A 24,260-nucleotide genomic window follows, 5' to 3' on the forward strand; every position below is an offset into this window, starting at 1 on the left:
ATACACGTTGAATCAGTTATACTATGACAAAAAAAGAAAGCAGAGGGGTAATTAGGTAAATAAACATGCTGTTCATTTTGCCAAAGCAAAAATCTAATTGACACTACAAGAGAAAAAAATTCCTAAAAATGTATGGAACACTACCAGATTCTTTAAAATAAGCAGCCAGTTCTGCACTTTGTCCCACGTCTAGGATACTTCTTGCCCCCCATAAGCTGGCAAGATACCAATGGCTGTCATGTGGTAGGAGCCCATATTAATAAGACTAATGAAAGGTCAAGGTTAATGGAACCATTTCATGCAGCCATGTCCTACGAGGTATTGTGTACCTGTAACAGCTATTATACTTGTGGCATGCAATCAAGCCAAAATTTTAGTTGGCTAGAGGCTATACAAGTAACAGACATGAGCTTACAATCTTAACATACAATGCTATGAAAAAATAGATGAGGCAGAGGGGAGGGGAAAAAAAAAAAAAGAAAAAAAAAAAAAAAAGACGAGAAAAAAGAAAGAGGAGAAGCCTTCCAAAGCGTGCATATTTGGATATGGAATATGCACAGCTCCCATATCAGTGTCTCATGTAGTGGACCAGGAGGCTCAAAGTAAACTGAAGACCTTTAGACCCCTGGCATTTGACTTCTCTTACATTATTCTCATATGCAACAGCCTTACAGGACACAATCAACAAAACATGAATTAGTGTTTTCAGTATCCATGCTCCTCACATCCTTAGCTCCAAGATCTTAGAAGATTCTAATATGTGAAGCATAGATCTGTTCTTATTTACAGCGAAAACAAGAGACTGAATGTAAAACAACATGTTTAATAAATCTGCAGAGCCTAAAGTACCAATATAATTCAGAGCAGCGAGATAGACACGCACTTCTTAATTAAGTGGGTGATGTTCTAGTTAAAACAAAAAGACAACCCTGGGCCATAGCTAAGATTAAGCACGCGCTCTTGCAAAGGAAGCTCCTACTATTATCAGTATAAAGGCTTTAAATCACAAAAAATAAACCATCTAATAGTCTGTATTCAATAGTAAGTAGAAAGTCAGGACACAGACTGATTTGGATTAACACATTTTCAGTCATAACAAGTAATTTTACAGAGGATTAGTATCTTGATGGTCTGATCAATACTAGGCACTGCTGCTATTACAGATGAAGAGAAAATTACCCCTCCAGTAATAAAGTGTGTATGTCTTGGTTCTCCTTCATTTGCTGAGTCCATTACTGTAATGGTTCCAGCATTAGCAGCTGAGGCAATTTAAGCAGCAGGAATGTGATGAATTTAAAAGCAAGGAACATTTGCCACTCATTCTTTCTTGTATTTTATTCTGCATATGCAAGGCTTCTACCTGACCATTTCCAATATACAAATCATGTGCTATGTGACTATCAACCCTATTTCTTAATTATTGTCTCATTAATAATGGGAAGGGCCAATAATGTGATTACCACAAAAATTGCTACTGGCATATTGGCTGCTGATTCTGCTAAAACCTGCACACCATTTACCTAAGCAGAAATATGACATGACAAGAAGCTCATTTAACTGCATCTAAGCTGTTTCATTAACTTTAATTTTCCTGAATACAACTTCTAAAAGAATCTATTTAATCTGTCAATTAGAAAATTTTGTATGTTTTTGTATCTTAAGAGGCAGAACAATAACAGGAAACAGGAAATTAATGCAATATTTGAAAAAACTATGATAAGACAATGTTAAAGATTATATATTTTGTTGTGTGGTATGGGTGACATTTTTCAGCATTAATCCTAAAATCATTCCCCTGCTCTTAAGTGCTCTGAGAATACTTGCCTATTTTTCCCTGAGTATTAATATGTTGAAGCAATCTATTTTTATCTCGTAAATATATGTTATTTTCCAGCCAGCAAAAATAAGGATGATGCAGGAAATAAGACTTTTCATTGACATCTCAGCCAAAACACTGTATATTCCCTTTTTCTCCTTGTAAATAAAATACATGCAAAGCTTTGCGTTATTTAAAGCTTTATATTTCCTTGCCACTTTGTCTAACATGTCTCACAAATGTGAAATTGCACATGAATATCTTTGTAAAAGCCCTTGTGAATATTCAGATATGTGCATATTGATGCATTTATTATTTGTATAGCAATAACTTTATTGGATTGGGGTCCCAGCTGTGCTGGGAGCTGTACAAACATAACAGTAATGTCTGTGGAATACATTCTCTGTAGTCAGTTCTGGTTTCACAGTAATGTGAATTAGCATAAACAGCTACATAAGGTAATTGTGAACTGGGCTTAGCAGTCTATTCCAAAGACCCGTCAATGTAATCCTTTTAAAGTAAAAGAAAATAATACTCCAGACTAGCTGAGCATCTTCTCTTTCACACAGTAATGACATAGGGTCTTAATATGCAAAGGGTGGCAAGAGGAAGCATATAAAGGTAGCTAATAGAACTTGGCATCTGTCACATTGAAACTTACTTAAAAAAAAACAAAAAAAACCCAAACACTTTGACTAAGTGTTGAGAACAGTCTTACATTAAAGATGAACCTTAACTAACCTGTGAATATTAATCAAGATAATAAACATTCTAAAAGCAAAACAGCTTTCTTCCCAAATTTAAAAGGAGAGAAGAGTCTAAGTAGACTACCAAATGAGAGGTTTATGTTTGGTTTTACTTTATGTAGTACCTTTTCTTCACCCAGCAAAAGAAAGTTTACTGCAAGCTGATGAAAACTCTGACCAACGGTGTATAGAAAAAAGAAATAACTATAAACTGTACTAATTAAAACTGAATTCTAAGTTAAAACAAACACACACACCACACACCAAACACACCCCCAGTGGACCGTTTCATTAAAATGCCTTTCCAGCTAATGAGCAACATCTACTCTAACAGCTCTGGTTTTATGCACAGAAGTAATATTTGCTATGGGGAAGACCAGACAAGTTGATGGCATGCAACATCTCTACAGGTATCTTTAGAAACTTAAGAATAATCAAGTTTTGCTGTCCACTTAAGATTCACAGAAATATTCCACAAGACAGGAACATCCCCAACTTGGTGTTTAAGACAGCTGAGTAATTAACTTCTGGCTATTGTTTCCCAACTTTTTTGAGACCCTCTTCCCAGGACTGAATTTGCGTCCTCCTCCTCCTCTTAGGCTTGGAACACCAAATACTAGCATTAATAATTTCATTTCTGCTACACGCTCAATCTTACTCAATCCAATTGAGTGATCTGCAAAGTGGAAATTGCTGTATGACAGCAATGCACTCTAAAGAATTTCTACCACATGTACTTGGAACAGAAGTGTTCTTCTATAACAGCATAAATCAAAACTTGCTATACACATGAAAATTTGAGCGAGACAGAGAACAGCTTATCACATATAAGAAACATATTGCATAATTACAAAGCAAAAGCCAATCACTGGGCTTCTGATAGATAGCATTTAACTGTACACAATTATAGCAAAACAAGAACTTTTGTTCAGGATTTAATTCTCCAGAACAGAGACGTTGCCAGGAGATACATAATCCAAACCAGCTTCTCCATCCAACCACTTCCCTCTCATTAGTAGGCCTCATAAATCTTACTCTCCAGAAGAGGTCGGGTTAACCTCACTAATATTTGGTTTGCTATGAAATATTTTGATCAGGACCTAAATGGAAGTCTTGGCAGAACTACTACAATAAATACACCTTCCTTTGCCTCCAACATTTCTTAGGTGAGCAACATAAGCAAACAATGGCTAAACCTAGGGACTGCAGAGTGAACTGGCATAGTGCCAGGAGCCCCAAGGTTACATTTCTAATTAAATTGTATAAAATAATACCAGTATGAGGATGCTCCCATGAAAAGAAAGCATACATTTCTTCTTGTGTAACCCCTCCTCTTCACATTGCTGGCTGCTCCATTGGCATCCTTTATTCTAAGATATTCTACAGGCTCTTTTTGTTTCACTTTCAATATACTCAAAGCTTCTCTCAAGCAGTACCCAACTTACAACATCCCCCTAAGGTATTCTATAAGCATTCACACCTTTAAATTCTCTATAAGGATCTCTTCTTAATTTTCATCCTTCTCTGTTTGTGCACCTAAAACATCTAGGTGTGTCTAAGGCAGTACTCTTTCACTCTAGCTTCCTTGAGTTTTTCTTATACATTGCTCCTCTGATACCTCTTCAAGTGCCTTGTCCTCCTACAACCTTTGCCAGTGTATTTCACAGTTCCATCCTCTCATTCCTTCACACATATCCTTGAATGATTATCTTATCAATAGCAATTATTCTCCTAATGCAAATGATTCCCAAATATGCTTGAGATATATTGCAAAGACAAAAGCCCTTGGACGGATAGCATAAATGTACAGGCTAAAAAAGGTACAGGTTGGGTTTTTTTTCTGCAACGTAATTAGATTGGATTGGATGGGACAGCTCACATCTGGATGTGTTTTCACATATATAGAAAGAGCAGAACACAAACAAAACACTGAAGTTTCTGCCATCCCTCATCTCTGAAGGACAGTAAGACTAATTACAAAACAGCCAGGTTGGCCTTAAAGAGTTGTTAAGATTCTTACTACTGTGAACAGGCATTAAAGTTATTTTGCTATTAAAATATTTAGTTGCAAACTTAGGTCAGACCTTTTCCCCGCCCTATAGTGAAATAAATTTTAATGCTAAGTAGTAAATTAATAGCAATACCAAAACCAGTATGTTCTGTAAGCAAAGACAGGTGAACCAGATTACCATCTTAGAAAGCTTTTTCTAAATTTATAGTGGAATTAGCCTTCTTTTAACATCACTAAAACGAGCATTATGCTTTCAAAGAAGTAACTTACTGCTTCTCTGTACTAGTATTTTGTAAACAAAATCAGCAGAGGTACAACAACCATCAAGAGTTGCAGTCAAATATTGTACAACGTGGTAGAAACAAGGCCTTCAAAGGCACCTGAAACAGCAAAACACTCAGCAATGCTGGTTGCTTACACAAACAGTGTAATTACTTCTAATTACAAGCAAGCATGTAACAGCATTGCATCTAAACACATTATCAAGAAAAAAATTATTTAAAATGTTTATTTAGGTTAGGCTTAGGGTGGAGCAAGAGTACTTTTAAATTTGAAAATAAAAGTGCAGTTACATAACGCATCATCTCACTGAGAACGTATTGACAAAACCAAACATGCATTTACTTCTATGATTTTCTCATATAACACTGCAGAACTCCCTTTCAAATTAAAATACCCAAGCCCAGATAGTAAAGAAACTTTATTATTAGCTACTGTTAAAGCTGTACTCGGTTGTCCTCTTTCAAGGGAGCGGGGAGTCCCGAGATTCCCAAGTCCGCTGGGCCACGGCGGCTGACCGGCCCGGCGGCAGGCAGACCGCGGCCGGGCCAGGGCTCCCGCCAGCCCTCGCGCACCGGCCTCGCAGCCCCCCGCAGGCCCCTCCCCGGCGGCACGGGGATCACTTCGCACACAGGGCACGCTTAACCAAAGCGACCCCAGCGCCTGGGCCGTGCCCTGCCAGGGCTCCGGCCCGGGGAGGAGCCGCCGTCGGCCGCTCGAAGCCGCTGCAGAGACTCGGGGAGGAGGCGACCGTCGCCCGCGCGCGCAGCAGCGGTCCCTCAGGCGGCGCAGGCAGGCGGCCGCCGGCGGCCCCCGGCGGTGTAACCGGGGCAGGTAGCTCGGTGCTTGGGCCGCTTCCCTTTCACAATAAACTTCACGGCGGCCTCGGAGTCCCCTCACACGGGACTCCCGCACTGGAGCTGCCGGAGCTCAGGCGGGCTCGCTTTGCCCCTTGCAGCCCCACACGCCGCGCAGCTGCCGCGAGAAAGAGAGCTCGCCATAAGCACACTTCTCAGGGCTGCAGGGGAGCAGGAAGCAAAGAGAAGGTACCTTCAGTTCTTTCTCCCGCTCCCCTGCTCTCCTCTTCATGGTGCCGCCTCAGCCAGCCGCCCGCCCGAAGCAGCAGGCGGCGGGAACCGTCCTCCCCCAGCTGCTCCGAGCAGCTCCCGCCGGCACCCGCCTGACACGCCGCTGCCGGGGCGACTACAACTCCCGGCACGCACCGCGGCACGGAGGCGGGAAGCAGGTGGCGAACAGGCGCTGCAGGCCCCCGCGTAACGCGCAGGCGGTGCGCCGCCCCTCCCCGAACTACAACTCCCAGCAGGCAGCGGGGACCCGCGGTCCCCGGAAGTGGAAGGGTTTGGTTAGCAACGGAGGCAGTTGCTAACAGAACGCTGAGAGAAGACATAGGGCTGGCAGGGAGCTGTGAGTACGGGGGAAGGTTTTCCCCCTCTGGGGCACGGCGGGGGGAGTACAGCCACACTGGGGGGGTGGTGCCGTGTCCCGAAGCGGGGGTGTCGCCGAGGAGCGGGGCTGGCGGGGGTCGGTGCTCTCCCGCTGCGCTCCTGAAGCGGTTGTTTCAGACCTGCGAGGCTCCCTCGCTCGCAGCTTAGTGCCCGTGGGAAAAAGCAGGGTGCCTCACCGTTTGTTAAAAGTAGCCCTACAGCCCTCCTCAGCTGTGGTCTCTATTAGGTGTGTAAGAAGGCTGCTGGACTGCAGCGGGAGTTGTGTTCCTGTGCCCGAGGGCGGGAAAAAACGGGGAGTGTAGGCGTTCCTTCGTGAGGCAAACGCTACCTTTCCTCCTTGCCCCCTCCAGTCGTGTAAGTTGTTAGAACTGACGGAGCGGAGGAGAAATTTGGAAAGCACTTGTAAAATATGTTGAAGGCAAGACAGGGTTGTTTTGATTTTTCTGTGTTGCAGTAGGACTTGCAGGTCTGAGAGATGTTTCTTCCCTCAGACTACAGCAGGATGTGGTGATCTCCTTTCCTAATATCTTCCATATCGTCTCTCTTTTTTTTTTTTTTTCTTTTCCACCTCCTAAACCTCACAACGCTGCAACAGATGATGTTTGAAAGATGATATGTGTGTATACCCCTACCAAGTAATAAATGAGATTATTTTAGATGACAAGCCCAATGGAGTGCAAACATTTATCTTTAAGGACTCAATAGAGGAAGAATGTAGGCTGGAAATACTTTGTGATAGGCTAAGATGGGTGGGTGGTCTGTCTCGCCTCCTTTTTTTTCCTTTTTTTTTTTTTTTCTCCTCCTTCCCTCTACCAGCAAAGTGGGGTAGGATTTTATAAGGAAAGCATCATCTTGGCCATGGCCAAGACTCATGAAATTCTAAATCCATGTTGAAACAATTAAGTAAGTGTGATAGTTCTTAGGATTTCACTAGAAACTCTCCCTTCTGGCCCCACTGGCTGAGAACTTCTGGAAATTTAAATAATCCCTCCTCAGTTTTGCTACATTTGAATGATGTTGGGAGAACAGTACACTTCTGTGAGTTATATAAGAATTCAGACCTAAAGCATGAGCTTTGATACTTAACTTTCAGTATTCATGCTCATTACTGTCTAGTCTTGCATAACTGCAAACTTGCGTGCAGTTTTTTGTAGTAATTTGTCAGATACAGGTGGTGATAGCACCAGTTTTCTAAGTAGTGCAGTGTATAAGAAAGTTACGGTTTCTTTAACTTCAGTAACTATATTTAAAATTCTTGCTTATACCAAACTCGAAATTCTTATAGGTTAATCCCAGAGATATCGAAAATTTTCCTCTCTTTGTATCTGAAGTTCTTTTTCCTTATTTTTTAGGAACAAGAAGTGCTGAAGTGACTGTAGCTTAACCTTTCTTGGAAATAAAAACTGTTTTAAGTTGTTGAGGTTCAGCATGGCATGTGGATCTGTCCAGATGCAAATACAAATGTATCTCTCTTTTGCTTTATTACGCTTTATTTTAGGAAATGGTGGACTCTTAAGTACAATCACTTTTGTAGCAGTGTTGCTGTACAATTTTGTCAGATTTAATCGCTTTGGAAATGCTTTCCAAAGAAGTAATACGGAACTCTGTGGAGAAATCTCATATGCTTTTAGAAATAATGCTGGAACTGTTGACTGCAAGGAAAGTAATTTTGTTTAAGTGTTTGTGATTGACACTGAGGTAATATTCAAAAAGTAACTGTAACATATGTTAACACATGATTTGCTGTTTGAAGTGTCCTCTCTCAGAGAAGCAGCATAAATGATGGTTGTTAGTGATTATTAAAGGCATAGCTGGTTCTTATGTTACTAATGAAGCAAATAAATTGCTAGCCCAAATTCTAAATCTGTAATTATATTTTGCCTCCCTAAAACCAGGAGGCAGGTTTGTACTATTTCTGTCTAAAAACACTCTTTTTCATAAGAACAGTTAATTTTTTTTTCCTTTTCCTGTGGCCCAGGACAGAAAAGAAAGCTGAATACTTAATTTCCATCACTTTGTAATGAAAATGAGACAACTAATTCTTCCTTTTACTTTTGAAAATTTCATCTTTCTAAGTTTTTGGGACTTGAGATTTATAGCAGCTTTATTTTGTCACTTGTCTTCAAGTCATGCCATGTTGCCAGTAAGAACTGACTTTCATGTACAGCCCTGCTATGTTTGTTTACTTACAACTTAAATATTTCTGTCTTTTTGCTGCAGCCAGTAATGGATTACTACTGAGAAGGGGGTTTTGTTTGTTTATTTGAGGGATAAGCATGTGTTGTTTTGTCTTTGTTTTGTAAATGAGTGGATTTCTTTCACACTGAAAATAACAGGTAGGTTCCTGTAGCAAAGTTTCTTTAGCAAGTTGCAAATAGTGAAAAACAGTAACGTTTACCTGTGCCTGTTGTGCTAGAGTTTTTGAAGCTTGATTTTGATAGATCACAAACATTGTGGAGTTGTGCTGATTAAAGTATTTGTTTACCTCTTGACATCTCTGAAATTTGCCAAAAAAACCCTGTCATTTTTGATTTGTGAAGGCTAAGACAACCACATTCTAAAAAGACCTATAATGGTAGCATCTTCTTCTTGCTACCATCATGAACCAAATTTGGTTTGATCATCTAGAGGTAAAAGTTTCTGTTTCACTTTAATCTCAGTTGCTGCGGTGATATTGATACAGTGACATATAGAATCATAGAATGCTTTGGGATGGAAGGGACCTTTAGAAGTCATCTAGTCCACCCCCCCTGCAATTGGCAGGGACATCTACAACTAGATCAGGTTGCTAAATATAATAATGACTGCAGTAATGAACCTAGACCTGAGTGAAGTCAATGACTGCAGATAGCACTAATTTAACAAACTACAAAAAAGTTTTGAGGGATTTCTGTGAAAAACACAAAAAGAGCTGAGAACACTGAGGATCTGGATTCCAGTTGATAGGTATTTGTCATTAGAATTGTGCCATTGGTTACAATGGCTGCATGCCATAGACCTGAACATCCCGAAGTATTATTCTCCATTTCTGTGACTGACAGCATTGAAACTGTAACCTTACTGTTAACCTGCAAGTGTAGATCAGTTCAGGCATTTCAAAAGTCATGACAAGGAAACATTTGTTCTACATGAAAGAAAAATGTGTTCAGGTTGTTATAAACAGTGAAAGCTGGAAATAATACTTAATCCTAAATGTTAATGATGAAAAAATCAAAAGATTGAAAACAAGATTGACTTGTTGGAAACTAAACTTCCATTAATCCTTTTCGTTCCTTTTGGACAAAGCCATAAGCAGACTTGTTTAGGATGGAAGACTTTACTGGTAGAAGAAAGGCATATCTTTAGCAGCAGTTTTGGTTATGATAGAATTAACAGGTACTTAGTGGAATGTCTGTGGGTTATACTGTGTCACTTTTGTCCTCTGATGCAGGTGTTTAGTAACATCACTGTTAATTTCCCAGTGCTTTCCTGGATATTTTTGCATTCAATAAGGATTTATATTACCTGAAGAGTGTAACAATAGGGGGAAGAAAGACTGTCCAACAGACTTCATGTCTCTCTTTTCATGCTCTTCAGCCTTACTTGACTCTATGGCCAACAGCTAATTTTCTGCACTGGAACAGAAGAAACAGTAGTTGTTAACAAGTATCTTCATATATTATACTGAAACAAATGTACTACTTTCTCACATTAATACTTTCCTAATCTCACTTTGTCATGTAGCTAAGTTTTCTGTTGCCTCAAGAAAGAAATGTGTTCAGATTTATGAGAATCATTCATAGGAGAGTCTCTATCTTAGAAAGTAATTTCTCTTATGACAATGATTGAAGGAAGACTAAGAGAATGGTAGGCAACACTGAAATGACTTCATAACCCCCAGCACCTCTGTTTTGAAGAGTCCCATTCAAAATGTGGAAGATGGCATTACTCATCTACCAGTTGATGCCTTAAGCTTTGACCTGTCTTCAAATGAACAAACAAACAATTAAACCCCCCCCCACACACACAGCTCCCCCCCCCCCCCCACTTAGAAATATGGCCTTAGCCCAAAGATTGGGGAAGACAACAGAACTAGAACTTAAAAAAGCTAATTCTACATATATTAAATATAATTGGAGCTATTGCATAACAAAGAAGCCATATTTTGTGCACGGATTAAAACTGGCATAATGTTAAGCTTGAAAGTTTAGAATGTCCTCTGAGCAATACCATTGAGATAGGAGCATTTATAGTAACGTACAAGTCTGTCATTTTAGTGAATCTGTCAGTAATTTTTCCTTCATTTTATATGATGTATTGTAGTTCATTCTAGTCTCGCAGTTTAAGTTACAGATGGAGAAGAATTTCATTTGAATTTTGTTATCCGTAGATAAGCCATGTCTGTTCCAGCAGATGAAACTGTGGGGGACCTGCCTGTGAGAGATGTAGGTCTAACTCTAGCTGGAACTGGAGGATTGCAAGGTTTGTACCAGCTGCTATTTATTAAAGTTACAGACTTTGATCAGTGGCTTCTTTAGTTTCTTTCTAAAAATGTTTCTGACATTCCCACTCACAAAATTAAGTTCAAATACGATTCAAAATCTGGGTTAAATTCTGAAAGATACTATGACCCATTCTGTGTTCATGTTTCTTTTTATAAGAGGGGAGTTGCTGTGAGATGCTGAAAACTGGAAATCTCATTGAGCTGTAACATTCATCCTTCCAGAAGAAAAGAGGACTTTTTTGCTGAATTGAGGACAAAACCAGACCCATTTAACAAAATGGCAACCAAAAGTACTATGCAATTCTGATGTTACTCAGCTCTAATAAGAATGGAGCTACTGGGCTTAGTCTTGTATCTGAGTAAATTTATAGAATTATGAGTTAATCTTTTCAAGCTTCAGGGGAGTATGTTAACTTTGAAACAGATTAGAAAGCATCGCTGTGGTAATGATCATCTTATTTAGGTAGTATGTTTGACAGTACCTTGTTACATGCTAAAATATTTCCTTTGTTTTGTCTAGTAGGTAATCAGTTTGGTGTATCATTTGAATTACTTTTTTTTATCTGTAAGAGGGAGGAAAAAGGGAGTGATTAATATGCCAATAAATCAGAAAAAATTAATCAACAGACTCATACAAGTGTAAAATATCAAATTACTTGAAAACTTTTCTTTTTCAGTATTTCAAAATGAGTTAGACTTTGGATTGCATGTTGTTCAATGTATTGAAGATAATTTAAAGTTGTCTTGGTTTGGCTAGAATCATCAACTACACAGAATGTAAAAGCTCGACAAGCTGTATCACGAATCAGTCGAGAGGAACTAGAAGACAGATTTCTTCGTTTACGTGATGAGAACATCTTACTCAAACAGCATGCAAATAAGCAAGAGGAGAAGATTAAAAGGTACAGGTGTTAGTGTTTTTATTTTAGCTCACAATAACATTTTTGCCCTTTAAAGCATTATCAGCAAATTAAAAATTGTGCAGATTTCTCTCAGAGCACTTTTTAAAGCAGTAGCAAAAATCACTAATTGGAATTCATTTTTGTATTGATTTCTGGTTGTCTCTGTGATATGTGGGATGTTTTTTGCGGTGGACAGTATTAGATCTCCATGTAGAGAGGTACACCGCTATCCACCACTTTGGAGTTGATACCTTGGGTTCCTAGCTATACTGTCTTAGTACAAATATAACAGGTATTCTGGGAACTGAAGAAGAGGCTATAGAAGCCTAATTATTCATCAGGAATTTCATCCTAGAATCAAAATGGCCTATATAGAGAGATTCTGCCCCTTTTGTTGTCCTTCTCTGTCCTCCAAGAAGTTGACTTAGTATCTAGCCTTTTATCGTCTAGTTAACCCTAAAATATCTTTATAACTATGATCAGCTCTCCTTTATTCAGGGTAATAGATAACTTCATTGAAGAAGTCCCAAGTAGCATGGGGAGCACCGTACCCAGTGTACCTAAACATACGCAAGCAACTTTAAGCTTATTATTAAACTTAGTACTGTGCTGGCAAACCAATCTGGACTCAGCGAAACTGTTCATGGTATTACTATATTCCAGGAGGGTTAATTAATCCAAAAGCACTGTGTCTCTGTGTTCACATTGTGCTGTACTTTAGCTAATAAAATCTTGCTGCATCTAAGCTAGCTTCTGGTTAGAAGCTAACCAATTCATGCAAGGGCATCCGAAGATACTGCCTCTGTAGATGGGACTATTTCATACTTTTCTAAAGTCCAAAACATTCTTTCCTTTTGACTCAGTATTCAGTGAGTCAGGATCAAATTGACCAGCATGACATAACTTCCGTCTTTCCTGTCAGGCTACTGTCAAATACAAGATGGTGGAACAAATGAATCGTTTGCTTATTCCAAATGGCATTTCCTGTGTTTCTGTTAAATGACTTATCAAATGCACTCATCACCCCTTAGGTAAAATTACACAAAATGTCCAAATTGGAATACCTGAATTAATATTTTAAGGCACAGAAAATATAAAATACAGTGTTTGTCTATATTGCCAGAGAAAAATCTTAACTCCTCAAGCTAAATTTCTTTCCCAGCATCCCTTGTGCCAAAACGCTTGTAACTAAAAGTTTGGAATGAATTTGCGGTAGAAGTACATTCTAAGAAAAAAAAAAAGAAAAAAAAAAAAAAAAACCCCAAACCAAATAAACAGCAAACCTGCTTACAGGCAAGTAACATTCTGTGACATCCTAAAGTCATTATGGATTTTTTTTGTTTCACTTTTGTTCTTTTAAGTAGAAGCTTCTGTCCACAAGTATACAAAAATAAAACAAGCCCCTTTAAACAAATGAAGTGTGTCCTTACTTTCAGTTTTCTTTCTGGGCCTGCAAAAATAGATTCCCTGTAAACTAGATACAGGTCTTGAAGATGTGCGACCAATTTTGTAAAGTCTTGAACTTGTCTCTCTCATCAAAGCCACCTTTTCTTTCTTTATATGCCAAGTTTTTTCCATTCACTGCTGGGTATGTTTTCTGTTCTGGTATATTACATCACCTCCATGTGCCCTCTCTGCCTTTTGTTCTAGCTTACCAATGTTTATCGAAACTAAAGGAAATCAAAGGTACAACTTTTGAGATGCCAAAAGCAAAATTTGTATCCTTTTAAAGACAGATGAAAACCATACCCTCTGTATCTAATTATATTCTTCAGCTAACCGTTCCTTCTCTGAAGCACGTTGGTAATATTTGCCAAGTATAAAATCGAGTATGCTAATGACAACTATTAAGTTGCTTTTTCCGGAGTACCTTCTTAAATATCTCCACCTATAAGTTTTAGCCACTTTAGAACTGAAATATATATTTAAATCCTAAAATACTAGAAATGATATATCATTGGAATGTTGCATATTATTAGCATTCTTTCAATAGTTGAATGTTTTGTGGAATTGTAGCTTTTATAGTTTGCCCCACCACATCCCAAATCTGTAACTTTACTTAACAGCATGCAGAGGTTCCTATATAAGGTCATGCGTTAAAATTACATTTAAGCAGCATATGGAGTAAATATGTGTCCTCCCTTTACTAACCTTAAATGATAAGCCTTAGGAAACTGTTATTTGTCAGTGCTATAAAGCAGATTGCTGCACAGTGGTTTCAATTATCTTCAAAGAGTTCTTCACAGGCAGTAATAGTTACATCAAAACCTGAAATTTATTATTCAGGTTCTATGCTGAAGTCTTCACAGTGATTATGTTCCTTTCAACAGAATGCTTTTTATGCTGACTTTTCACATTCTTTTTCATCTTTTTTTATTATTTTCCCCAGAATGGCCACCAAGTTAATACGGCTTGTTAATGATAAAAAAAGGTCTGAACAGGTTGGTGGCGGCCCCAAGCGGCTGGGTCAGGCTGTGGAGCTGGAAGAAATGATTGAGCATTTGCAAGAGAGAGTTCGTGAGCTTGAGAAACAAAATGAGAGCCTCCGCAGCAAACTCATTTCAACTAAACAGCAGCTCCAGATTCAAGGCCATAGGCCTTGTCCGTACAGCTATGTTCAGTCTCGTATTAACACTGGTCTCAAAAAAGTGAGTGAAGCTGCTGGCATGCCGGAGCACGCAAAGAAAGGTATAATTCACCTTTATTAAAAATAGGGGTTTATATAGGTACCACTAATTATTGCTTCACTGTAGCAAGTACGTACTCTTTTCTGTTCATCAGTGGGCAATAGTACGTGTAGGCAGAAAGATTGTTCTTCCTCCTTTTTCTTGTATTTATTTACAGCAATCATGAAAACTTGTTTGCCTTTGAAGTCCTTATTTTGAGAATCCACAGTGGTAGGGGTAAAACAAAAGTACAGATTTGAAAATAAAGTAGTTATCAAGCAAGTTTTCTAATAGTTGAAATCATGGGACTTTCTTAATATAACTTCTCTACATGTTAAAGGCTTATAAATGAAGTATATGAAAAAGTTTAGCGTTATCATGTTATAACAAAGTTTTACATCTGTAGTTTGTTTGCACATGTTTTTCCTTTTTTAATTTCAAGGTTTGTTCTAGTCTCTTGGTACATGTGTGCACAACACTGCAGACTTGAAAGATCTATTACATGTGTGGACTTTCAAAAGCAAATACCACAATGCAGCCATCTTTAATGATGCTTTTTACTGTGAAGACTTACTGCTGAAGGCAGTCTCACTCTCAATCCTTTATTTATGGTAGCTGCATTTGGAAATTACACTTTAAAACCTTTCTATTTTCATATGAACATTTGTAGAAATAGTTGTGCTCAGTTAACTTATGCACAAATACAGACAATGTGTTTAAAAAAAAAACCAAACAGCTATGTTGGCCCTGATTCAAAACTGAGTCAGCAGAATTGTCGTCTTAACTTCTACAAGCTATGGAGCAGGCTGATGGACAGTTATATTGTGTATTTTCTCCGTCTAACCTTTCCACCAGTCTTTATTTTGGTTATGTTGATTATTCAGGTGTATGAAAACAGAAACAATTCTTATGTTTTTAGACAGGCAATAAAAAGCAATTGGCTCTACCACTTTGCTTCTTTAATTGGAATATAGTGCAAGTTTTGACATTTTAAATACACCTGTATTTTCACAGTTTATGTCATAAATCAGGCAGTTTTATTCCCAAAGTCAATTTTTTGTTTGTTTGTTTTAACAATGCAAAAATAGGGTAGATATCTAATAAATTTACTCAGGCCCAGTGCTAGCAGAGAGTAAAGGGCAACTTGGTTCAAGGATTAAAGATCAAATGTTGATATGGCATGCTGTGAGGACTTCTTTTGGCATAAGAACAGATCCAGATCAGAGATGTCCTGTGCAGAGCTAGGATTAGGGCCATGTTAATTGAGGCAGTGGTTCTTAAACTGAAGAGAACATGAGGAAGGGGGGGAAAAAAAAAAAAGTTGTCCACAGAACGTCCAGTTCAGATAATAACGTTCAGAAATTTCACAGAAATTCTAGTGTGCCTATCTCAGTTCTAAGACCTTGTCCAAACTAGAAGGGATTCTGATAACTTGAGTGCTATGAATATGCAGTCTCTTGAACATACTTCTCTAAGGTAAAGCCTTTTATTAAAAATTTAGTAACCAACACTCAGAACTTGGACACAGTGGTGTTGTCTTCCAGAAGGTCAGAGAATATTTTCTATAGTGTTCATTAGCATAGCATGTTTCATATTTTTATCTTGCATGTTTTCTCATCCTGCTCTTTTGATTAATGATGACAAACCTAGCCCTCTAGTGTCGGGTATGTGCCCCCTATCTCTAAAGACTGCTGGACTCTTAGATTGCTCTGTGGAACCATGGGGCTAAATCTCAAAACATTTTTAGTGCAAAATATTCAGAGCAATTCTCCAAAGATAAAATGAGGGCCTGGAAAAATTCAGGAGAGCTTAGCTGTCTGCAGGGTTTGAAGAGGCAAGAAGAATCCACAAATAATAAATACACATTACCATATCTGCTTTGCATTTGGCTGGTTTACAAATACTGTAACAAGTCAATCCAAAAGATGTGGTCAGGTATGAATGTTCACTAAACACCCACTCATTTTTTTCATTACTTTCTTTATTGAGTACAACCATCTAAGATATATCATGATTTGAACAAAAATAAATAAAAAATATATACATATATATATATATAGCACAATTACCAGTACCTTAAAATAATAGTTAAAGATCAAAATTCAAGTTAGCACAGATGTGAAGGAGGTACATTTTTTTCAGTCATTTTGTGAACCTGCTGGTATCGTTGTACCTTGAACCTAAATGACTCAATTTTAGGGACTGAGGGACGGTAGCCTTAATGCTGTATTTGAAATTTAATGCATAGTTTGGTCCCACCTCAAAACTTCATTAATTTCTTCTTGCTGAAGAAACAGAAGAAGGAGAAAGATTTGGAGAAACCATTACTTTTACCCCTGAACTAACAATTCTTCCTCAAGTAATTTCGCACTTTTCTTCTTCACCAGGGACTTAGTATGCTTCTAAAGAACATAAGGAAATTATTTGCAGTGCTGCTAAAAATGGTCCTGTAGTTGTTTGGCTAGGTAAATGACACTCATGATTTTGTAAAGAAAGCGCTATCAGAGAAAAAGTGATTACAAGTCCTCGTTCCTGTTTAATAATGTTGATATTGTTGTTCTTTGAAGACACCATCTCTGTTCTCAGTTTTTAAAAGTAAAATCTTCTAAGAAAAACATTTCAAGACACATTTTTAACACTTTTCTTTAACAGTGCATGCTGTATTGCCCATACTTCAAATTTTACAGCAGCTATGTTGTAGATAGTCTGAGTATCTCGTTCCACATGAATTTGATGTAAAAGTACTTTTTATGGCATCTATATAGGAGTTGTGTTTGTACTGTATAGAGATTGTTGTTTTGTTAAATGCTTTTTCATTCAGCCTGACAAAAATTTATCTTTTCTTTGATTTCAGGAATGAGATTTCAGGATTTAGAAGTGAGGTCACCTAACCTTGTGCTCCCAAGATATGGACAGAGTCAGCTCGAGGATCAAAGGGCTGAAATAAGAAATTTGTATGATTTTCATATTTCTTAATTTTTGTCATTATAGTTGTGAAAACTTGTGGTTTTCTTGAAGGAAAAAAATACATTTTTCAGAAGTCTTTACTTCAGAAAATAAACTGAAGTTGTTGGATCCAACAACAGTAACACTTATAACAACGCAGAAGTGTTTAGGATCAGGAATTTAGAATGCAAAATGTAGGTACATAAGAATTTGACTGGAAGTTAAAATTGATCTTCAGTGGTGAGCCTCTCTCTTTGCTAGGATGCAATGCTGCCTAGCTTACTACTGGACAAAACTGACAAAACCAGAAAGAATCTTAGCTGCAAAATTATTACCAACATAACTCCTAAAATGTGTAGGGTAACCCATGCAAGTGGTGACTGTATTGAATGTGCTACGCTGATGCATTTAAGCTTAATTTCTAGAGGTGGTCAGATTTTATGGGTAAGTTGCAAAAAGTGAAGTATGGGATAGTAATGTAAAATGATTTTGATTCACTTCTGTGTTTTGAAAGTTGGTTGTAGTCCAGTTGCACATTCTAACTGAAATTGAAGCTCAGGAAACTCTTGATAACATCCTTAATGTAGACACTACGTAAGAACAGAGAGGTGTTATATAGGATGGAGAAAAGGGAGTTAACATCTAATTCAAAGGTATTGAGGTCTGATTAGAACATTTTTCTTCTCCAAAGTATATCGGAACCGATTATGGTTTTTAGTCATCTGGTTTTCTAAAAGCTACTTCCGGTATGTGTGTTTCTTTCCATAATGATTTACTTAAATCAGATTTACTACAGTATCTGTAAATGCTAAATTTTCAACAAATGGGCAAGCTAAGTATGCAAATATATGAGTTAATGTGCAATTATGTATCTCGTGCTTGAAGTCTTGTAAACACAAAGATTTAGTGGGATTATAGGAAATAATTTTACAGAAATATTCTTATAAATTATTTTAATAAATAAATTTAAATTATTTAACTATATTTAAATTGCACTCTTGCTAGCATCCTGTCTGAATTTAACCCTTGCTGAACAGTTATAATTTTAAAAAAAATAATTTGCATTATAATAGAATGTTGTTACTGAAAAAAAAAAAGTTTAGTAATTTTATAGTTGTGCCTAGAAAGAGCGGTTTCTCCTATACCTGTCACTTTTGAAGACTAGGAAAACAAGAGCTATCCATTAAGACTGCCATGAATCTTGGTGTTCACAATAGCTTTTCTCCCAAGACTCATCAAAAACATTGTGTTATAATGCAGAAAACATTCAAATAGCATTTTTTTCAGAGATTTCAGTTCTCACAAAGGTGCAAAAATAACCACAGTTGCTCAAAATGGTGCACTCAGGTACAAAAGCAAACACATTGCCAAAAAACTCAAGGTACTTTTATGTCTATGATAGGTCTATGAAGTAATGAAGAACTGTAGCTTATGCATCAAAAGCTTTAGAAAAATTGTAGATAAATTGTTGCTTATTCTTATTAGAACAATGTTATTGGAAAAGATATCTGAGCTGAACTTGACAAGAAAACCAAAATCGCAAAGTTGTGGCCTGCTAAAAAATATTCGGACTCTGATCTCTATAGCTTTCTGCCTTTTTTTAATTGTATTTACTGGATAAATTCCACTGTTAAAGACACATCATCTGATTTTTTTTTAGCCTAAAGTTACCCAACTCAGAATAAAAGCTTAAAAATTACTCTCACTACTCCATCCATTGAAGATCTCATATTCATTTGATAGCTAGTAATGGTGTTTTGCTTTTCTGAAAACAGTTGGTACTAATGGATTAGGAGGAGGGTACGTTTAATAGAGAGTATAAGAAACCATAAACGATGTTTTTAGCTAGGTTCTGCTAAACATTGTTCAGTCCACATAAACATTTATTTTAAGAGTATTATGTGTTGTGTTGTGTTTGATAGTATGTTTGAATTATTTATCTATTTATTGTACTATTCACATCTTTTCATGTGGTGATCTCTAATTATTTTCATAGTAAGCTGAACTCTTAAACCTCTGTTGTGATGCATGTCATTAAAAAATACAAATTTTGCTGAACATTTAAAATTTTTGCTTTCTTGAGTATTCATTTAGTTTTTTTCTTTTATTAAATACTTACTGGTTTTGGAATGTAAGATACTTGTACTTGCAGGGAGACTGTGATTGAGTCCCAAAGGGAACACATTGAGGAACTAGAACATGCCAGAGAGATACTTGTGAGTCAGCTAAGAAGGAAAGAAAAGGAAATTGAAGAATCCGTCCTACGGCTGAAAGAGCAAGAAACAACAAGCCAAAGGTATTGTGAAAAATAGAAATCTCCGTGGTGGAAGCATTAGAAGAGCTATGTCACAATGTTTATATATAGCTGTCAAAATTACTTGTTCTGTGAAGAAATATGTGCTTTATTCATTTTTTTCCCTTTGTGAATCTAAGTCATAAAATGTTTTACCAAATAGCCATGGATAATTCTAAGCAAGGAGATTGTTATGATAATAGGTTATTATGTTTTTTCGCAAATAAACAAAGAGGTTCATAATTACCATTTTAGAGAATTCATTTCCAGCTGATTCAGATTCAATTGAAGTTCAACTCATTAAATTTTAATCATCTGTTGTTTCTTCAATGTAATTCTTAGGAAATTTTAGATATAGGTTCACAATGGATAATTCAATGTTCGTGAATGCTCATTGATAATTTGGAGTCTACAAATAGTAGAAAAATAATGGCCCTGTAAGGGTAGATTAGCAAATTTTTGAAGGACTGTGATATAGCTGTGCAGTGAAACAAAGCCAGACAAACATGCTTGCGGAATGTGTTTCACAGTAAAACCTCTATTTCTTTAATCTCTTTCTTTCTTCTTTCACTTTTGCAAAAATATGTGCAAAATTATATAACTTTGCATATATTTTCCCTCTTTTGACTGTTTCAATTTCAGCCTGTTATTTTAATTGTGTTAAGGATCCAATACGGCACAATCCTGATTTCCTTACTCATTTGATTTCAACGAAAGTTCTACTTGGATGAGAAATATGTGTTCAGTTCTTCAACTGCCTTTCAAGAGAAGGACCCCGTTATTATGTGTGAACATTCTTTTGTGCATCAGTGGCGCTACGTAAATAATACATCATAATGTTTGCTATTAAATTATTCACAAAGTCATAAGTCTCCCCTATTCAGAATTTCCTTTATATAGTTTAAATATGTTAAAGAAGTTGTTATCATAAATAATTTCTCAGTCTGTGCCTACAGTGAATTCAGAAAATATTTTAAAGATTTTTTTCATTATTTGAAAATAATCTGATACAAATCTCAAAGAACTTCTGTGCTTCATTTTTCAATAGATAAACACTGTTCTTTAAGTACAGCAGTCGGAAACGGAACATAACTTCAAAATTCAATGTCAGCTGCCATGTTTCTGTGAAATTTTTAAGGAGTTTTAAAGTAAAGATACACTTCAAATTCAGCTAAAAAATCCTTAAATAAAGTTAGGCTATAAATAAATAAGGATCTGCACTACTTTTTAGGTTTATCAAATTACTTGTATACAATTCATGGTACTTGACCTAAGTTACAATCTGTGAATTCATGTTTGAAGTTCTGGAATTATTTCCTTTATAGTCTGTTTCTTGTTTGAAACCAGATAAAAGATACATTAAGTATTTAAGAGTTGCTGTGTTTGGCTGAAGACACTGTGAAAGAAATTGAAAAATATGCATATCCAGAATAGTGTGAGTTCTAGAATTTTGCCACTAGAATACTTTATGGAAGGCTGTTAATCCCCATGTTTTTCAAGTTATATTTCATTTTATGCTGAATGAACCAGCATCAGAACTTAGAGGGATGCTATTCTCTCCAGGTTTAACTGTAACCATAGGTACCTATACATACTACCTTTAGGAGATTTTTCATTAGCTTTCTTTCTTGGAAGTCTTGTAACTGCTATCTAGAACAGCCTGTATTACTTGTTTTATTACACAAATAGATTTATAGGTTCTATGTAATTCTTATTTTTAATCTTCTTTGCATCAGAAAGAAGAAACTGTCAATACTGGAATATTGGAGGAAAAATTGGAAATTTGGATGATTGATAAAGTCATCTTATTTCATCTTTGTAGTCTATGTCTTTGGATTTTGGTACAATTGACAGCTTTTTCTTGTGTTTTGTAAGAATACACTTGGCTGTCATCTGGTTACATAACTACCCAAAGACAGTTAATCTGTTGAAATTATTTAGGAGCTGTATGGTGCCAAAAGGACATAATAAATGTGCTTCCACAGATCTTCATGTTTTAGTACCATTTGATCTCAGCCTGGTGGTAACAAAATTAGGTTAATTTCAACCTCTAGGAAAACAGTCTTTATTCTGCTACATGATTAAGAAATTCTTGTGATTGAAATAACAGTAGTTTCCAAGTAGTAAAGCATCCCCAGTTAATAATCATTGATCCATCAGCAGTAAGGTAGGGAGATACCAGTTATCCTGAGTCCTATACTCGCAAGAAACCCAGTTATATTTTAAAGCTGCCTTTACAGCTTCACTAGTTTCTGTGTAACAACACAAGAACTACATGACATAGCTGAGTTCATATGCAGTGTACTCCTTGAGGTGATTATTTTAACATGGCTGCAATCGATGTTTTTTTCGATATTTCATTAGAGATTGTTTGGGGATTGTTTCAGGAATATATAATTCTGACTTAATTCGAACTTAAGGGAGAAACTTGGCCTGTGGGTTGTTAGACTAAACACATTTTCTTAAGTACAAAATTTAACTGCACTTAGCTTGACTGTTTTTAATTTAAAGATGGCCAAAACCATAATAACCTTGTGGTTTGATGTCTATGATATACAGTGTACAAGTTAAAACAGTAAGTCTAAACAATCACATTTTGCAAGCAGCTAGCTTCAAATAAACTAATTGCTCATTGTACTTCCCAAAAACATTTTTAAAGCCTCCCCATAATGCATTTGTGAAGCAGGTACTTGGTTTTTGCACACGTTTGTGGTGGGGTTTGTGTTTTATTTTGTTGGGGTTTTTTAATGAAAAAGCTTATTTTCCAGTCAGTTTTCAATTCCTTTGGCATTTTTTTCTGCAACATGATTTTGGAATTAGACCTATTAAATGTGTGCATTTTTGGAGAGGAGTATTATATCTGATGCACTGATGACTTCTGTGTTTGCATTATAGCGTTGCAGACCTAGATTAAAATGTGGAACATGTTAGTCATGATGCGTTATCTAAAGGGTTTTGAGAGACTACAGCATGTATATGAATTTGCTACATCATGTCTAGTATAAAAAAAAAAAAAATTATATTTGCATTTCCGTATCTAATTTTTCATTTTTAATTAGTTTCCCTAAAGATCATGACTTCTTTTCATTTGTAGATAGCTCTTTAGCCAGGCAAACAAATTTAGAATTTTATATTGCCATTTAAATAATCTTGATAACTTAGATGCTAGAGCTATTGATGCAATATTAATGTTTTGCTTATTGCAAATATATTATCAATTACAACATAAAGGTGCTACTAGAAGGTAAACATTGTTGAGTTTTTTTTTTCCCTTTATATTAGACTTCCTATAAGGAATAAGAGTTAAAGGAAAGAACATAATGTATATCAACATATAATCCTGTTAGTTCTTAAGTGTTGTAAAATGAGAAGAGTACTGCACATTGATGTTCTATTCTTTACTTCTCTGCTTGGGAGTCTATGTATATATCTTGGCCATTGAGGCATTTGCCATTGAGAACTATTAGCCTAGAAACCTTTTGTTTATTTTGCCAGACAGAGGGTAAGTGATCCTGAGAAGTATGGTGGTGATATTTTTTTTACTTGCTTGTTTTTCTTGTTCTGAATGTGAATGGGGAAAGTTTGTGAGCCATGGGTCCAGTTGATACAATAGTCAGGACTCTCTAAGAGTAGTTTCAGTATTGTATCCTTGTCCTGTTCATATGGAAGTAAAGACAAGATGCAAGGGATGTGGTTTAATTAGACCTCAATTTTATTAGCTTAGCCATCTGGGATTTACTGGCATAAATTTGTACAGCGCAGGTCAAGATCCTTTCCTTAATCATTTCCTTCTGGTGTAGGTTGCTATCAGTCCCCCATTCCCACACAGCTGGTCCCCAGCCTGTTATTGGGACCCCACGCTATATGCTTTTAATCCAAATGATAAGAGGTCTGGAAAAGAGATTGTCTCTTTGGTGTACTTGAGACATTAACCCCAAACATAATTCTTAGTTTTTTTAAAGAGTCACTTTCTCCTAACTTCATTTCCAATTTCAGACTTTCTAATCCACCTTTAAGATGAGGTTTAGAGTGGAAGGATAGAGTTCATGTTCCTTATTTCTGCACTTGTGGCAGAAGGCATGCTAGAGCTAAATCAGTATGCCCATTAATTACTGCCTGAAAAGGGGTATTAGTTCCTTTTTTTTTTTTTTTCCCTAACTTCTGTTCCAGGTCTACCTCCATGTCTTCAGGTTCTGTGGCAGGATTTTTGGCAGTAGAGAAAATACTGAATGAGCTATCTTAGTCCAGCTTTATTCTTATATGTTATTTTGTTATTCTTTGAGCAAAATATTATCTATGTAAGTGAAAGGTAGCATTGACTTTTGTATCAAATCAGTATATAAGCCCTATTTTTAAGTTATATTAGAACACCTGGGCTGATGTTCTGGGAGCAGAATACATCAACTACCTGGGAGGGCGAAAGCTGTGTAGCTAATCAATTTCTATTCTATTCTACTGTTTTGTGACTTCATTTATAGAAAAATGAATCTTCCCAACAGAATCTTCCCTAATGAACTTTGTCTCGCCCATGAAATCTGAAATTATTTTGTTCTTCAACAGCAAGCTCCTTGTCATGTACTTAGATGCATTGGACATTTCTTAAACATATTTTATTTAAATAAATAAATAAATATTGTACAAGTACTGTAGAG

At 36.7% G+C, this 24,260-nt stretch overlaps 2 protein-coding genes across 13 annotated transcripts in view; one reads left to right on the forward strand and one right to left on the reverse strand.

Annotated features, from left to right (window-relative positions):
- Nucleotides 1-6,019, reverse strand: part of FTO (FTO alpha-ketoglutarate dependent dioxygenase) — a 250,077-nt gene extending 244,058 nt beyond the window's left edge. For both annotated transcript variants that reach the window (XM_082319178.1, XM_082319177.1), the window contains exon 1: nt 5,903-6,019. In XM_082319178.1, the coding sequence (XP_082175304.1) occupies nt 5,903-5,941 (39 nt within the window). In that variant the 5' untranslated portion in view covers nt 5,942-6,019. The remainder of the gene's footprint in view (nt 1-5,902) is intronic.
- A 185-nt stretch (nt 6,020-6,204) lies between these two features.
- RPGRIP1L (RPGRIP1 like) overlaps nt 6,205-24,260 on the forward strand; it is an 82,500-nt gene continuing 64,444 nt past the window's right edge. For 6 of the 11 annotated variants that reach the window (XR_014229011.1, XR_014229012.1, XM_082319900.1 and 3 more), the window contains exons 1-6: nt 6,205-6,277; nt 10,688-10,779; nt 11,559-11,703; nt 14,093-14,391; nt 17,224-17,323; nt 19,468-19,611. Coding sequence is in view for 8 of the 11 variants with exons in the window: in XM_082319900.1 (XP_082176026.1) it covers nt 10,695-10,779; nt 11,559-11,703; nt 14,093-14,391; nt 17,224-17,323; nt 19,468-19,611 (773 nt within the window). In the remaining 3 variants the exon portion in view is untranslated. Of the gene's footprint in view, nt 6,278-6,333; nt 6,545-10,687; nt 10,780-11,005; nt 11,092-11,558; nt 11,704-14,092; nt 14,392-17,223; nt 17,324-19,467; nt 19,612-20,250; nt 20,289-24,260 lie in introns of those variants that run through there. The other 5 variants (XM_082319901.1, XM_082319902.1, XR_014229013.1 and 2 more) reach the window with 5 other exon arrangements.

The sequence above is a fragment of the Platalea leucorodia genome, assembly GCF_965183815.1.
Source record: "Platalea leucorodia genome assembly, chromosome: 8".
NCBI classification, from domain to species: domain Eukaryota; kingdom Metazoa; phylum Chordata; class Aves; order Pelecaniformes; family Threskiornithidae; genus Platalea; species Platalea leucorodia.